At 41.5% G+C, this 15,768-nt stretch overlaps 1 protein-coding gene across 1 annotated transcript in view; it reads left to right on the top strand.

Moving 5' to 3' along the window:
* Positions 1-968: 968 nt before the first annotated feature.
* The window catches only part of MMRN1 (multimerin 1), a 45,117-nt gene continuing 30,317 nt past the window's right edge, over positions 969-15,768 (top strand). The window contains exon 1 of the mRNA XM_075090844.1: positions 969-1,606. Coding sequence (XP_074946945.1) covers positions 1,071-1,606 — 536 coding nt within the window. The 5' untranslated portion in view covers positions 969-1,070. The remainder of the gene's footprint in view (positions 1,607-15,768) is intronic.

The raw sequence follows: 15,768 nt of genomic DNA, 5'->3' as shown, positions 1-15,768 counted from the left end.
TATTAATAGTAATGAATTATTTGTGAAAGTATGCAATAAAAGGGAAGGAATGGGCTCAGTGATTCAGGATACTCCTTACTGTCATGTCTACAGGTAGGATTCAGCCAGCAGATTTAGAGATACATATTTAGAAGTTCATAAATATGGATCTGCATGTGAACTAGGTGTCTAAACTCCAGTTACAGTCAATGTAGATCTAGGATGGGATCCAGTTGCCCCTTTGTAAGCTTTTAACACCATTTGAAATGCCTTCAAGTATCCTGCCCCGGAAGGGCACATGCCTCCCACAGACCATATGCCACCTCTGACAGGCCCGTGTAGGTGTTCCTCGTACCCTAGAGAATCTGAAATGACACCAGACACCTATGGGCAACGTTATAAAAATAGTTCATACACATCGTTGTATGAACTATAGAAATAGGATGTGGCATAAATGGCCAATGACCTATAGGTAAATGATTACATTCGAAGGCTTGTGTGCACAACAATGAATACACTGTGAACCTCTTCCTTATCATCTCCCCACTTTTGGCAGCAGTGTGCTTAAACATTCAGACATAATGAGAAGACAGCAATCTTTCAGCTTTATGTAGCACACCAGTTTTTCCAACTCTTTTTTCAATAACAAGGTCACAAGGATGAACCATCCGAAGGGCACATACGACAAGTCACTTCTGTTCTCTGTACAAGTACATGTGAAAGGAAAATTACCTAATAATTTCAGTTTTTATCCCTCAGGATTACTTCACAGTACATATTTTTCCACATTTCTATTGTGCCATTAATCTTTATCCTGCGCCTGCTGCAGAAACTTCTTTTTTCCTCCCACAAAGGCTGTAGGCTCCCACTCTCCAAGGGGTCACAGGTTGCAGAGGAATCCACAGAAACAGGAAACCAGGCTTCCTCAGTCAGTTTTGAAACACCAAAACCTGTTTCCTTTCTACAAAAATAAGGCCTGCCAGGGCATCCTCTGGGTAGGCTCACTGTATGAGCAGCAGCTCCGGGGGAGGGAGAAGCTACAGGATTTCTTGCTAGAGAAATAAATGTGAGATAACTTGTAGCATTTATAAATGAGCAGAATGAAGCAGATAATCTTCTTGCTGCTTCTATTGCACTTACACAGTGGCAGCATTGGATTTAATACTCCAGGAAAGCTCTGGACCACAGGCCAGGGTGGTGAAACCTGGACAAGTCACTCAGACTTGACTCCATCTCCGACCACAATTGTGGGGTCGTCCCATTCTGCGATCCAAGCTGCCAAAGTGAGTGCTTCACAGGGACCTCCTTTTGCATCTTCAGGAGAGACTCTGGGTATGAAAGCAGTGAAGAAAACCTCCAATTCTACAACCTCTACCCCTGCAAGCCAGTCAAACGGACACAGTGATGATGACTCTGATAAAAATAAGATGGGAAGCTCATCTAGCAACAAAAGGACATCTCTACAGAGCAATGCTAAAGAGGTCCTTCTCCAGCAGGAGGTCACTACAAGCCAGGATACAGCTACAGGGAACAGATCTCTCAAGCTGTCATCCGATAGCACTGGGATCACCAGCACCCAGCAGGACACCAACTCCAAAGCATCCGGCTTTGAAACTACCAGGGGAAAGTAAGGACAGTTACATATTTATTCTTGTCTCCTATGTACTGCTTAGGGATGGTAATTTTCCTGTTCTCAGTGAAATAATTGGCAAAAGTTATAGTCATTTCAGTAAGTTATTTCAGTAAAATTGTTTTCTGAGCTTAAAGACGACCATCTAAAACAAGCAAGGGGCCAGACCTGCAGTATTTACTCAGTCAAAATCATAAATTTGTAAGAGAGTAAATGCTGCAATATTTTATTCCTCAGGGTAGATATCTCAAAACCAACAGGAAAGTCATTATCACGTATGGGTAGGAAAGGACTACAATAGATTCCTCCTTGGTTTACGCACAGTAAACTTTTGTTGTTTCTTTCTTTCTTTTCTTGTGGGTAAAAGAAATTGCAAATGCATTTTTCATTTGGAATCCATTAAAAATGATAGTGTTTGTAAACTTCTCCACTAAATTGAAAATACAAGCAATTAAGCGTACAAAATGCATTGATGTCTGACAATTTGAAATACCTTATTCTGTGATAAAAACTTATGGAAAGTGGAATTGCAGGCGAGTGTGCATTCAGAACTGTATAACTTAATACCTAATAGCTATGCATAACAGAATATATCAGATTGTACTGTCTAATTTTATAGCTCTGGAACACTCGGTTGTTTTCTGTGTATCCCAGTGTCTTCAATTTTCAGTGGGGATGTTAATGCTAACTTGCTAAACTACGTAATGCTAATAATGCTAACATTACTAAATGGGGATGTTAATGCTGACTTTAGAGATGTTGCAAGGTTCACTTAATTGCTGATATATGTTCAGTTACTGGTAGAAAATGGAAGACACAAAGGATGGGTTGTTTTCCATAGTATTTATGGAGAGCGGGCTTTCAGAATACAGATTTCTTCTTTTGATAGTACTTGCCCAAATGTTAACACCCAAAAGGAGGAAAAGATCTTTCACTTAAATTCACACAAAAGAGAATAAATCACCCTTAGAAATAATCCTACAATTATCTTGCTCTGTGTGGCCGAGAGCTAATGTTCCTTCAACTCAAAGAAAAGATTCCTGTTGACCTGAGCACGTTTTGGATCACGTGTAAGTGAAATAATGCACAAAGACCGAAAGGAAAGGAGTCCTTTGCCTCTGCTTGGAAGAGACACCCCAGCCAACAGCTGTGTTCCCCAGATAACTTTCCTAGCATACTCCTTCAGTTGTGAACGTCATCTGTTACAACACCTTATTACAGTGTTTGGCAGAGTGTCTGAGTTAACCAGAGTTAAATGGGTTCTCTTTACCCGTCAGAGCTGATAACTGCATCTCCATTAAAATAGGTCTTAACATATGCTAACCTTAGAGTCTTTAGCTTTCTCAGCTTTTTTTCCAGAATAGTATTCCAGTGAAATTAATTTTCAGAAGAACTCTGTGATTTGTTTCTACCTTTTACATAAGATATAAATACCGACAGCAGAAGATTAGTCTCTGGTGAACAAGGTCTCATATTTTATTTATCATAATAGGATGTGGTTGCAACTGCAGAGATGCAACTCTTATATTGGCTAGCATTGTATTTCATGAGTGGTCGAGGAGCAACCTGCTGTGCAACAGGCATAAAGGTCTTTTTATTTTTTGGGTCCATTGAGCAAGTTAGCTATAAAGCTAGGATTGCATATCAAAGTTACAGGAATGCGTAGCAGCATGAAACCCCAACATAAAACAGAATGCTGAATCCTCACTTTCTTTCTCACACTGCTAGGCTCCATAGCCTCTCTCCAGCAAGTGCCTGCAGTTCTAGGTGTGCCTCAATCCTTTTCACTTTAAGATTCTTATGTTACAAGCCTCGTCTTCCTACCGCATACAAGTGTTTTTACAGTCAGCTAAGGTGCTTTGAGCTTTTCTTCCAGTTTTGCCACTGACCTGGACTGTGACTCAAGTGAGTCACGTTACTATTCTGTCTCTCTTTCCCTATGAATTAGACCTGGATGAGTAATAAAGTCACACTTTTTTTTCAGTAAAGTTACTGATCACTGCTGTGAAACACCTGGAAAGCTATTGCTGAGAAACTATGCATAAGAAAGCAAGCATTTTTATTTATTATGTGCAGGTGTTATCCATTTCTAACATATGTTTTATTTTAAAAAAATGTTGCATCTTTATTGCAAATAAAGTGAAAGACGTGCTGTAAAACTTCGAATAAAGACACGCAACTTTCTTTGAGTTTACTCATTTAATGAATGAGCACAGCACGAATGGGTCAATAGCAGATTTCGTAGTTGCAAAGTGTACTACCTCTGAGGAAATTTGGAAGCACAATTTGATTTTTGTTTTTACTTTGAATTAAAGCAACTCTTTGGTTATAGTCTGTATTCCAGCCTGAATTTTTGAGTGACCTTGTAGGAACTGCATGACTCTGTAATCATTTATGGCAACCCATTGTGCTAACATATGTGCAGAGATGCTGATGTTAAGAGGCTCCATAGAGAAGAAACAATAGAGAGGTCAGTGAGAGACAAGAGGAAGGAAAACAAAACAAGAAAGAGCATTTGTTTTTTAATATATTTATAATTTTAAAAATAGCAATACCTATACTTTGTTGGGGAGTCTCCAGGGCTGTAAGATTACCTGCAAGGTATAATATGTGCCCAATATACAAGCTTAATTACCCAAAAAGCCCTTTCTGAAGGAGGTCATGTGCCTTACTGGCTTAATTACAAAAATAATTCCTTTGCTATCTCTACCCTAGATTATCTGAGGACAATATTATGTACACATATCACATGCATGCTAGAACTAGATTAGAAAAACGTTGTTCTGGTTCATTCTGTTTTCGCAAAATTCCTGTTAAAATGTCAGAAGAGCACAATTTAGGAATATTTCATGGACTTTTCAAAGTCTGCACCTGAAGAATATTTCTGACAACCGCCAAGCGCGGCAGGCAGGACACACCCAAATATGGCAGCTAGTATGACCCCAGAGCTCAAATAGCCAGGTGCAGCCATGGTGATGCTGCAGTGCCACGATGAAGCTGGGAAGGCAAACCAGTGAGTCAGGATCAGTCCAGGTGATGGCGATCAGGGTAAGACGCAGCCCAGTGAATCTGGTCAAAGTTAGGCCAGGATGTCAGCTTGGAGGTCAGGATTGGCGCAGGTGCAATGTAGCCACGGGCTGAACTTCACTGGGGCACCTGAGCCCATGGGCAGGGTGGATGGGTGGAGACCCCAGGTCAGGCTGCTCAGGGTGGATAAGACCCACAAGTGCCATCAGGGTCATGATAAGTTTCCATCTCATTTTATTGAAAGAAATATGCTATTAGAACCGTCAGAATAAATTAATTTTTTTTTCCTACTGAAACAGAACCATATTTGGCAAAGACTATGACTTTATTTAAAAAACTCATCTCAGGTTGGCTTTTCAGTTTCTGGCAGAACTTCTGATGGCAGAGATGTACCACATCAGGCAGTCACCTGATGAAGGGTACAGTCAGTAGGGCTAAAGGCTCCAGATTCAAGATTCTGCTGTTAATAAAGTAAAGCTTGGCTTTGAGCCCCTCTATATCACATCCCGGAGTGGTACTTTAAGTGCTAAATATTGGGCGTATCCTTATTGCTAAAAACACTAAACTCTTTCTTATTCTTTGCTGGAATTAAAATGCAATGAAATCCTGTTCTTTTGCAGTGAAATGGAACAATTTTATAGTTAAGCTTAGAACAGGTACAGGAGGACATAATTTATGGATTCTGTAGCTACCTGCTCTCAAACCGTTTCAAAAGAGTGGTTTCTTTGGTGAGGTATCCCTCATTCTGGGAGGACCTGTACCTGAGCTTTCAGAAGGATAAGGAAACTTCTTAGGAAGCACATCTGGAATGGCCTGAGCTGAAGGAAAATTACTTTCTTCACTCCTAGTATGAATTTGATGTAAATTCTAAAATGTAGGGTTTATGTCTCCAGGAAAAAAAAAAGCACCTTTTTTTATTACTACCTATCTTCAAATTTTCATGCTATCCATCCTAATGAATAAAGAAATGCTGGAAAACTAGAGCTGTGCTTCAGCAGCAGAGAGGGAGCTTTTCCAAAGTTCAGTGACATTAAATGTGAGCACCAATTTTGTGTCAAAGAAGAAAACTGATGATACATTCTTTTTAGTTGAGTTCATGTGAGATACATATTTTTTAGCCCGTGGAGAGAGAGGATTGCAGTATTTCACTGTATAAAGCAGCTTGAATAACAGTGGTCCTACGGAGCGAGCCTGAGGCTGAGTCCTGAGACTAGCACTCTCATCCTTCCATTCTGAACCTAATCTTTGTGATTACTATTCAAGGCAGCTCCTGAATACATGAGACATTCATTCAGGCTGTAAATTAACCACACTATCTCCACATTTTTGGATGGCTCTACATTACTCTTTTCTTTTAGTATGTGTGTATTACACATCTTCCAATTATCATGCATCCGCTGAGAGTCTTCATAGACTTCCCCTGCCATTACCTTGGGTAGTGGTGAGGTGACAGTATTTTATTACTAAGCACAGAAGGGTTTAATAACATCAGTACCAGGGACAGATTTGCTTAGCTGTCACATGTGGTAGGACTGCTGAAATATTTCATTCTCATGACCAGACCTCTGCATTTCTCCCCAGAAATGGGTTTTGCTTCTATCAGCTTGGTAGAGTTTCTAGTGTTCTGACAAATTATGACGAACGGTTAAGCTCAGCAGTGGTTCAAATACACAAGACACATAGAAACCTGATTTAATTGCCTAGTGAATGCAAGAGTCACAGTCTCTTTTGATCATGTCACTTTTTAGTGGAGCAAAGAGAACAATTATTGAATCGGTTTCTTAAGATTTTGCATCACTGTGCATTTACAATAAATAAAGTCACGCATGGCTTAGGTTTCTGCCTCACTAGGTATATTCACTATGACCTGGAAGAAGGAACCTTTTACACTGATACTTAGGTTGCCTTGGTGGCTAAGTGTGAGAGGATGTTTGACAAGCAGTGCTTGCTTTGCCCTCGCAATGTAGTATTCCAGCCATGCAGAAGACCTTTGCAATGAGCCCCTCTTCTCCAGCAGCAGCTTGAACGTACTTCTGACGCTTGGCTGTAAGCCCACAATCTAATTTTCCTATGTGTGTTGAACGCAGTGTCACTCCCTCTGCAGTCCTAAAGACCAAAGCAAATCATTCACCCAACTGCTTAATTTACTACTTTATTGCTATTTTATCCACAGAATAAATGGGGTAGAGGACATAATTATGCAGTTCCATAATGAAGCACGTGGCATGGTACCAAGAAAATGTAACTGTCTAAAGAGAATTTTAACGCAAGTATTTAGAGATCAGTGCTGCCTTCTGCTGAGCACAGAAGTAAAACAGTTAACAGATGACAGAGACTGCTGATGTGAAGTAGCAAAACACCTTACCGCATGGTGCAGGTTAGGTACTACTGCAACAGTACAGCAGTACCAGTACAGCAGTACCAGTACAGGGCAAGGGCTGCACAAGGTCCATGTGATTCATGGACTTTTTGTTTATATCAGTGCTACTATACCCCATGCACTGAGGAAATATTTTCCACTGCTGATGTCCCATGCACAGAATGAATTATAGGATCTGTTTGGTCCACTGTGGTGGTCACCCTTCAAGCAGTTCCAGTACCTGGGTGGGAAGGAGCCACTGCGGGAGATTGTTTACCCAGCTTGCACTACCTCCTAGAGAGGTATTTTTTAGGATATTTTTTCTTTCAGGGAGAGAAGAAATGGTAAACACATGTCCATACAATTCTGAACTGGAGGTGATAAAATAGTTTTGGAAAACTAGATAAAATTCAGGAAATAACAAAATCTGAAGTTCTGGTTTTCTGAGGCAGCCTTTCAACGATGATGCAAGGCAGTGTCATGACAGACTGTTTTCAGTAGAAGAGGAAACAGCTCTAGGAAAAAAAAAAGAATCACATCTCCACCCAGGTTGCTTTTGAGACACTCACCAGGTGCTTATAAAAGACAAAAAGCCCCAGCATCTTTTTCTCTTAGCCTCCTCAGAATCTGGTTATTTAGTTTTTCTGTGATCAGATTAGATAAGGCACTACTGTACAGATGACTTCTGAATTTTTTTAATGTATAAAATAAAGGTTTCCGCTCATCTCATTACACTAACTAATGCATTAATGCTCATGTTTATCTTTCCTCTTGCTCTTGTACTGTGTCAGTTAGATGGTAGAAAATAAATTTATATTCCAGGGGGGAAAACAAAGAATTAAGACCCTTTTAAAGAGCAATTTTTCTGGGTTTTTCAAATGTCTTTTACTGGATGATTCTCAAAGCAGATTAGTAGATATTTTCTCAAAAGTCTAAATTCTATCTTTGGGAAAGCTTCATTGTTTTGAAGGGCTCTGAACACAGAGAGGGAGATAAGGTCTAAAGGAGCTGATCTGGTTCACAAGAAGAAAACTTTTAAAATGCTAAAATAGATTGGCAAACCACTAGATAAGTGGAATTTGTGAATTAATTTTTGCAGTACAAGGTAGGATGCACAATGGGTCACAACAGTAAATAAAACTTGGATGAGACAAAGAGTCTATTCACAGTCCAAGGCTTCAGCACTGTGCATACAAAAAAAGGAAATGTGTGATGAGGGTAGGATTTGTGTTTTGTAATAGGCAGGACAAAATGTCAGGACCCTGAATCCTGAAAAAAAAAACATTAAACCGATGGTATGACTCCCCCCACCTGGTACTTTAGTGTCAACAAGTCAGCTGTTTCTCAGGCTTAAAACATATCCTATAACATATTTTACCATTACATACTATATTATATTGCACATCAAACGCACTTTTCAGAGGCTGTCCAGGTTTTCTGTTTCAATCAGCATGTAAAACAGATTTCCCAATTTGATTTGTTTATGGCCAGTCCCTAATGCGTATTGAATTTTTATTGCAGCTGCAATTAGTAGATTCACACATTTCAGAACAAAGGAAGCTTGAGCAGTGAACCTAAAAATATTAAACAATTTTGATTCAGGTTTATAATTTCTGTTTGAACTAGATCTTATAATTTCAAAAGATGCCTGATGTTCATATAAAGGTACAGTCTTTATCACTAGTATCACAAAGGTAAGAGGTCTCTGTAGTCACCTAGTGGAGTTCAAAGGAAGTTGCTGAAACCAAGACCTGGTCTCCCATGCAGTAGCAAAAAACACCCTGTCAGGATTCTTTCTATCCCTATAATCTGAGTGTTTACATTATATCAGTCAACATTATCTCTCTGCACCCAGACTTAGCAGGATGTTTAAAGCAAACTGAAAATATACCTCAGCAATGTGCTTTTATACAACCTAAATTCAAGGTCTGTACTCTGATTCTTCTATAAAAGTCTTTCAGACTACGAAAGATCCTAGCTTAAAAACAAAATAGAAAAATTTTATTTCTTCCATACCATGTCATGAAATGTTTTTATATATGAATGCTCTTAACCTACTGGAATGCTCTTAACCTATTGTATTTAGAAGAACAGTCATATGAACCAAAGAGGATAAATATATAAGCAAAGATTGAAGGTTCACAGAACCATAGGATCATGCCCTCAAAGCCCTCCCTCCCCCAGCCTGGACAAGCCCCACTACCTCAGCCTCTCCTTGCAAGGCTTCTACCAGCTCCAGATGCTTGTAGCATCTTTCTACATCCCCTTTGCTGAGATGTAAAGGACAATACAAAATGAAAACAGGGTTAGAATTGAGATTAGTATTTCATAAACCATTCTGTCAAATACCAATCAACTGCATCCAGTCTGAATTAGGCACAACCACCAAGCTGTGCATGGACTTTAGCCACGGCTCCAGCACTGGGTCCTTTTGTATTCCTTCAGCAACACAGTAATCTTATTTTCATGATTCAGTGATGTTCGGCTGTGGTGATTCAATAGCATTTCTATTAAAAGCCAGGTAATCTAATTTACTCACGGATAAAAATAACTCATTTTCAGATGTGATATTAAAGGGGCAGGGCAAAATCTATATCCTTTGTGGCCTGGCTGCCACTGGTGTTCCTGTTGTATGGCTTTAGGATCACTTACAAGGATCTGTGTTTACAAGCAAATGGAAGCAAACGTGTACAGGTATACCTGACGCTCTGTAGCTGGCAGGCTATGTGAGGGTTGTTTGGGTTTTTTTCTTGGCTGTGTACCCAAAGAACAGCTTACAGTGGAAATGTGCTGTGGAAGGGCAGTCTCATAAACTTCCACTCACCCTTGCACCCTGAGGAAATTATATTTTTTTGATGTTAGTGTAAATTGTGTTTCGTTTTTCAGCAACATCAGGTATCACAGTGTCAAGGGGTCTGGTTCAAAGCCTGCTGAAGTTAAAGGGAGATGTTTCCATTGAGTGCCAATATATTCAGAACAATCCTGTCATAGACCAGATAACTTTACCAGCAAACAGTCACAGAAAGCTTTCTCTGGAGCTAAATAAATTTACGTTTTCCGTTGGCTGCCCTCCTTCCCGCAGGCTCTCTGCTCTCCCTCACCACCGCCCCACGGGAGCTCAGCAGAGGGCGGCGGGGCTCCCCCTGACCGTGGGTGCCGGTACAAAGCGATGAAGCTCCACTCCGGCGTGTACCCCGATTTACACGGCCACGACACCCACCCATCCCGGTCCCCTCAGCCGGCGTGAGAGGGGCGCCGGTGGCGGACGGGCGCACCCACACGGCCCATACGGCCCCGGTCCCGCGTTAACCGCCACCGGCAGCTTCCCGCCTCTGCGGGCAATGGCCGCCACCTGCCGGCCCCGCGCGGCAGCGCCTCACAGCGCCCCGCCTCAGCGCCTCACGCCCGCCACCCGTCTCCCCGCCAGGCGCCGTGCTCCACAGCTTTAGGGCCGGGCCTGGGAAGAGGGGATAGTCTCGGGCAGGCGCCGGCTTGCTGGTGGTGGCAGCCCGCGGGGGTGAGGGGGTGAGCCTCCCGCCGCTCCTGCGGAGCTGGCGGGCAGCTCAGGCGGGGCGCCAGCGCTGCCACCCAGAGGTGGTAAAGCAGAGCATAAGCTCTGCTAATTGCGCATTAGACGAGGGTTTTAAGAGTGCTGGCAAGACGCCCGTGAAGCAATGGTGGGCTTAAGGGCTCCTGAGTGCTGTCAGGCACGTGTCCCCTGAATCAGGAGCCAGGGATATATAAGAGCACATGCTTATACAGCTAATTCAAACCAAGTCGGGTATTTCTCATCATCTAAAGTCAAGTCCCGCTTCAGAAATCTGCACAGTAAATTAAGAAACCGTATTTGCTGCTTATGAAAGATTAAACGAGAGTAAGTAAATCACTACTGGTGAAACATTATCTACTACTTGTCTCCTAGCTGTGCATCTCAGGGCAAGTTTCCTGTCAGCCATGTGGTTTCTTTATGCAGATGGGAAAGATGCTTTTTTGCGGGCATCGCAGCCCTTTGAAGTTCTAAGATGTTGCCCAGTAATTCACACCATATATGTTTACCTTCATATCATGAGGTTGATGCAAATTGCTGAGGATGAGTCAGCTGAACACAGGGAAACACTACGGTAATCTGTTTTCAGCTCTCAGAAATAAGCTTTTTTCCAGCTGAGGGAAACACCTGTATTATTGGTACATATTCTTGTTGACTGGGCAGTTGGGCTTCTTGCCACAGACACAGTGTGAGCAAGTCCTTGCTTACAATTGCCCCAAAACTACTTCTGTTTCACAGTTATCTCCACACTGCACCCTTTCTATTTTTGGGCCAATAGTGGAAATGAAGAAACACTTCCCGGGAATGTTTTCTCTGTGGAAAAAGAACCAGGACTGGTATAAACAGAAAAGAAGAAAACTTTTCCAAGAGAGTATTAATGCAAGATCAGAAGAAGCTGTGCAGGAGGTGTAGAATCCCAAAAGCTAAGGACAAGCTTAAAGGAATGGTCTGGGTCCCACTAATGCCCTGCTGGTTGTAGGTGATTTGCTCCAGTTGCACAGGAAGGCTCCATGGCCCATTAGCTACTCAGGACTTAGAATTTGCAATGGTCATAAAACCCAGAGGACTCAGGTCTGCCAAGTCTGCAGTGTAGACAGGCTTACTGGTTGCAAAAGAAGCAAATGCTGCCCTTCGTACTATGCCCTACTTCTCAAATATGGTCAAACTGCACGTGATGCAGAGCTGGGATAGCAGGATTTTGATTTGAACCGGAAATACTGCTGTAAATATCACAAGCAAAGAGGCTATTTCGAAGGCCTGAGGGCTCAGAGGTAGTCTCCCACACCTTGCTACCAGCAAGTTTTCCTGGCCAATACATGCCAGAGGAGGATGAAATCTGTCACATGGGCTTTCTGCCAGTCGGGGCTTGCACTGCTCTCTCCAGGCTGGCTTTCTGTTGTATATTATGAGGATTTTGTTTGGTTTTTAAATACAGCTTTCCTGATTGAAATCAGGCTCAATGCAAAAGAAACACTAGGCTCCTGAAGCTCTCAACAAAATCTGCATGTTAGAAGCCTGTGTTCCTGTATTATTCCGTGGAGGGTAAAGAGGATTTTCAGGTTTAAACTCCTGTTATGCAAATCAGTGTCTTCTGTTCTGCCTTTGCATTAACACAGCCTGTCATAGTTCTTCCTCCACGCTTCATCTTCTACTTCCAAATCTACATTTTTTCAGACAATTTGATTTCAAAATTATATTTACATTCTTAACATCTCTTAATGAGCTTATTTCATTGGTGGCGTAAACCTAATTATGAGTCACACCAGGGGCTCTTTTGCTGTGAATATTTCCTCCAATTTAGTCTGATCAAAGATTGCTGGGCCATGTGAGAACCACAGCTTCAGACATTGCACTCATGTAGCTTAAGAATGAGTTAAATATTTTAAATAGAAACAGTCTACTTCAGTTGAGTTAAATTTTTGGTAGAGAGCAAAGACTGAGTTCAGACTATCTTTAAAAACCAAGAGCAGTCCTTAACTGATACATTTGAGATGTATTGTACTATGTCTTCCTTTGGAGGGCATCTCCAAATGGGCAAGTTGCAATAGTTGTTACCTTGAAGCTAGCCACCCTCGATAATAATAGTAATTAGTGGATTTACATTATGAATTTTAAAAAGATTTTTTTTTTAACTGAACTCTCTGTATTCCAAGGCTTTTATGTATTTTACAACTGCCTTTTATGCCTGTTTTCATTGTTTTATCTTTTCATTGATCACATTTGCTCAGATATAAAATTGAATCCAATTACCAAAAATTATACCCCAACCATATGCACTGCAGAAAATGTCGGCACTGAGAACGCCACTGTATGTCTTCTGCTTAATCCCTTTCTCTGGTGAGCTGTCAGGTTTGCATGCGAGGGTGGAGCACAGTCTGCGGACCCACAAGCTCAAGGCCTAACCTCATGGCTGGTTCATTGTAGCCCAGATTTTAGAGTTCTGACTCCTATATTTGGGTTCTTGATTTGCAGAGGTGGCCTGCATAGCACCCAGCTGCCCAAGGTGTTAGCTCTTAGTTCCTTACTTTGCAGGCAGCTAACTTGCAACAATAACAGAGGTGTGGTACTGAATAACTGCTTGAGGTGCTGTTACCACCCCAGAGGTCTTTGGATCAGACTTATATGTCATCAGTTAATTGCTGAGAGTTATTCAGGAATTTAGATGTTTATATTCTCTACACCAAGCTTAAATCATTAGCAAACCACCATACTTAGAGTTCCTCCTAAATAGACCAGTGTCAGCCTGGCCCAGTATCACTTTCTGCATCTATTAAGAAATGTTTAGTATCCCATTCATATGCTAAGGTTTGTTTGTTTGTTTTTTTTATCTCTGTGTTGCCCGTCAGAGAAATATATGGGTTTTAATCTTGGATATGAATATGCAGAACCCTTACTACAGCTGTGAAATGGAAGAGACCTCATGCCTGTAGTGAGAAAGGAGCTCAGTGGCAGTGCCTTGGGCAACCTAACCTGAAACCTCCACCCACACTAATGGTTCTGGGGCTCCATTTAAAACCAGGCTTGAGCCTGTTTTCCTCACAAAGGTACTTGTCTCTAGCAGTCCTCTTGGACCTGACTTGTTACCTTGTCTCTGCCTGATATGTGCAAGGCCTCTAATTGATCTGTTCCTATTACCCCACTGCTGCTTGCCTGTCTCTGGTGCTGTGGTACCGCATGCTGCTGGTGAGGCCGGTGCCTAGCTTGTGTGGTTGCCCCTCCCCTCCTGGCTCACCTTCTGTCAGGCAGAAACCTTGCTCTTGCTGCTCCCTGGCGCTCAGCAAGGACGCCCCATGGAAAAGCTGTCTTCCTGGTGGTGCTTGTAAGGGAGCGAAGTGCCCTGCCATGTCCTGCTCCTACTGGGCGCTTGGCAAGAAGAGGTGTCCATCCTCCCTTGCTGCTGCAGAGGTGTGCTGGAAGGGATGGAGCTACAAGCTCTCTCTCTGGCTTACTGTTGGCAATGTTTAACTGCAAATATCATTATTATCTAGTTACTACTGATCTGTGTCTCTGTGTGATACAGGAGACTGTAAAGGACCCATATGCCCCAACCAGAGGGTGGTGTAACTTCATGATCCCTCTGCAAAACTCAGAAGACTTAAGTCTCCTTTTGAGACTGTCAATTTTATGTGTCTCAAACTTGCTTAGAGTTGATCCTGGCTTCTACAGAGTTAGTGAGAGAAGTACCTAATCTTCAAGCTTATGCTTGAGAGCTGCATTTAATTTTTAGTAAATATTTATTCATGGAGTCTCTGATTTATACACACAGAGAAAAGACTATAGCTAGAGGAGACAGAGCATAAAGGAAGCATCAAACAAAAGCACAGCCTTTTTATACCCAATTAAAAAGAAATATTATCCTAATGAAAACTCTCAAGGAAGTAGAGAGTGAGTGAGCAAAATCAGATCAAAGAGACTCAATAAAAACACATTTTATATGAAACGCATTATTAATCAATTAAACAATATGGGTTGTGTGAGGGAGCACCACAATACTGGCAGCAGAAATACTGAGAGGTTCCGTCTGTTGGCCTTACTTAGCATCTTACTTCCTAGCTTATCCTGCTGTTTCCTCAGGAATCATTTTCCAAGTAAAGCACTACTGAATTTAATGTGAGTGCACTGGTAGGATCTCACTAGACAAAAGCAATCACTTAAGGATAGATGCTGATACTGTTTTGTGCTGATGTTCTTGTTTGAAGCAGTGTAAGTCAGTACTAATGCCACTTAAGTAAATGGAACTAATCTGGTCTCAATTGTATTTTGGTTTCTACTGTAAGGAGCCCATAGCAAGTTACTGATTTCAGGGGTAAGTATATATTTCCCTACTGGATTATGAAACACTAACAGAACCACTACAGCTGGAAGCAAAGGTTAGCAGCAAAACTTTACCCAGGAGGATGAACTTTAAATTCTCATACACAAATACTGGTATGGAAATACTTGCAAGTTCACCAGCCCTACAACTGAAACAATGTCTTGCCACTAACTTGCTGAGTCAAAAATGAAATGTGTTTCAGCATGGACAGGAGAATAATGTATGACCCTGAGAAAGGCTGTACTAAGTTAGGGAGGGAGGGAAATAATTACTAGACCAAAGAGACATTTGTTCCACCTGCAGAAATGCAATAATACTTTCTTCAGGTGCCTTCTGACGTGCAGCTGGGCGACTTCCTGAGACAGGTTATAGCTACAACTTTATGGTTAAAAAAAAGTCAAACCAAACAAACCCGAAACCAACAACACCGTAATGGCATGTTTTTTCATTAAACCATTTAACTGCTTTTTAAGATCCATTTTGATTTCCCAAACTTCCAAACCTGGCACTGTCTATGTTTGTGGAAATACCGCCTTGACCCCTTTTTCTTTCTTTCTTTAGGTTTAAACCTGTTTTGTTCTGATGCCTTTTTGTGATAACAAGACCAACAGAATAATGAATGCCATGACTTCCTATCCCTCCTGCTCTTCATCTTTTTGTATCTTTCTTTTCACCTCTCTTTTGGATGTAGGAATGACCTGAATTCTGTAGTGAACCATTAACTCATATACAGCGACAAGGAGTTGATGTACTAAAATGGTGGTGATTTCTGTTTGTCCTCTAGTCTTTCCCTAAGAATTTCACATATTTGATTCGCTAGTTTAGTTAATGCAAAATACTAAATTGGCATATTCAAAGAGCTAATCACTATGGTTCCAAGATCTTTTTCCTGACTATAGTTAATTTAGGTA

The sequence above is a fragment of the Phalacrocorax aristotelis genome, chromosome 4 (assembly GCF_949628215.1).
Source record: "Phalacrocorax aristotelis chromosome 4, bGulAri2.1, whole genome shotgun sequence".
NCBI lineage: Eukaryota > Metazoa > Chordata > Aves > Suliformes > Phalacrocoracidae > Phalacrocorax > Phalacrocorax aristotelis.
The sequence above is the reverse complement of the archived record's forward strand: the minus strand, read 5'-3'. Positions and strand labels throughout refer to the sequence as shown.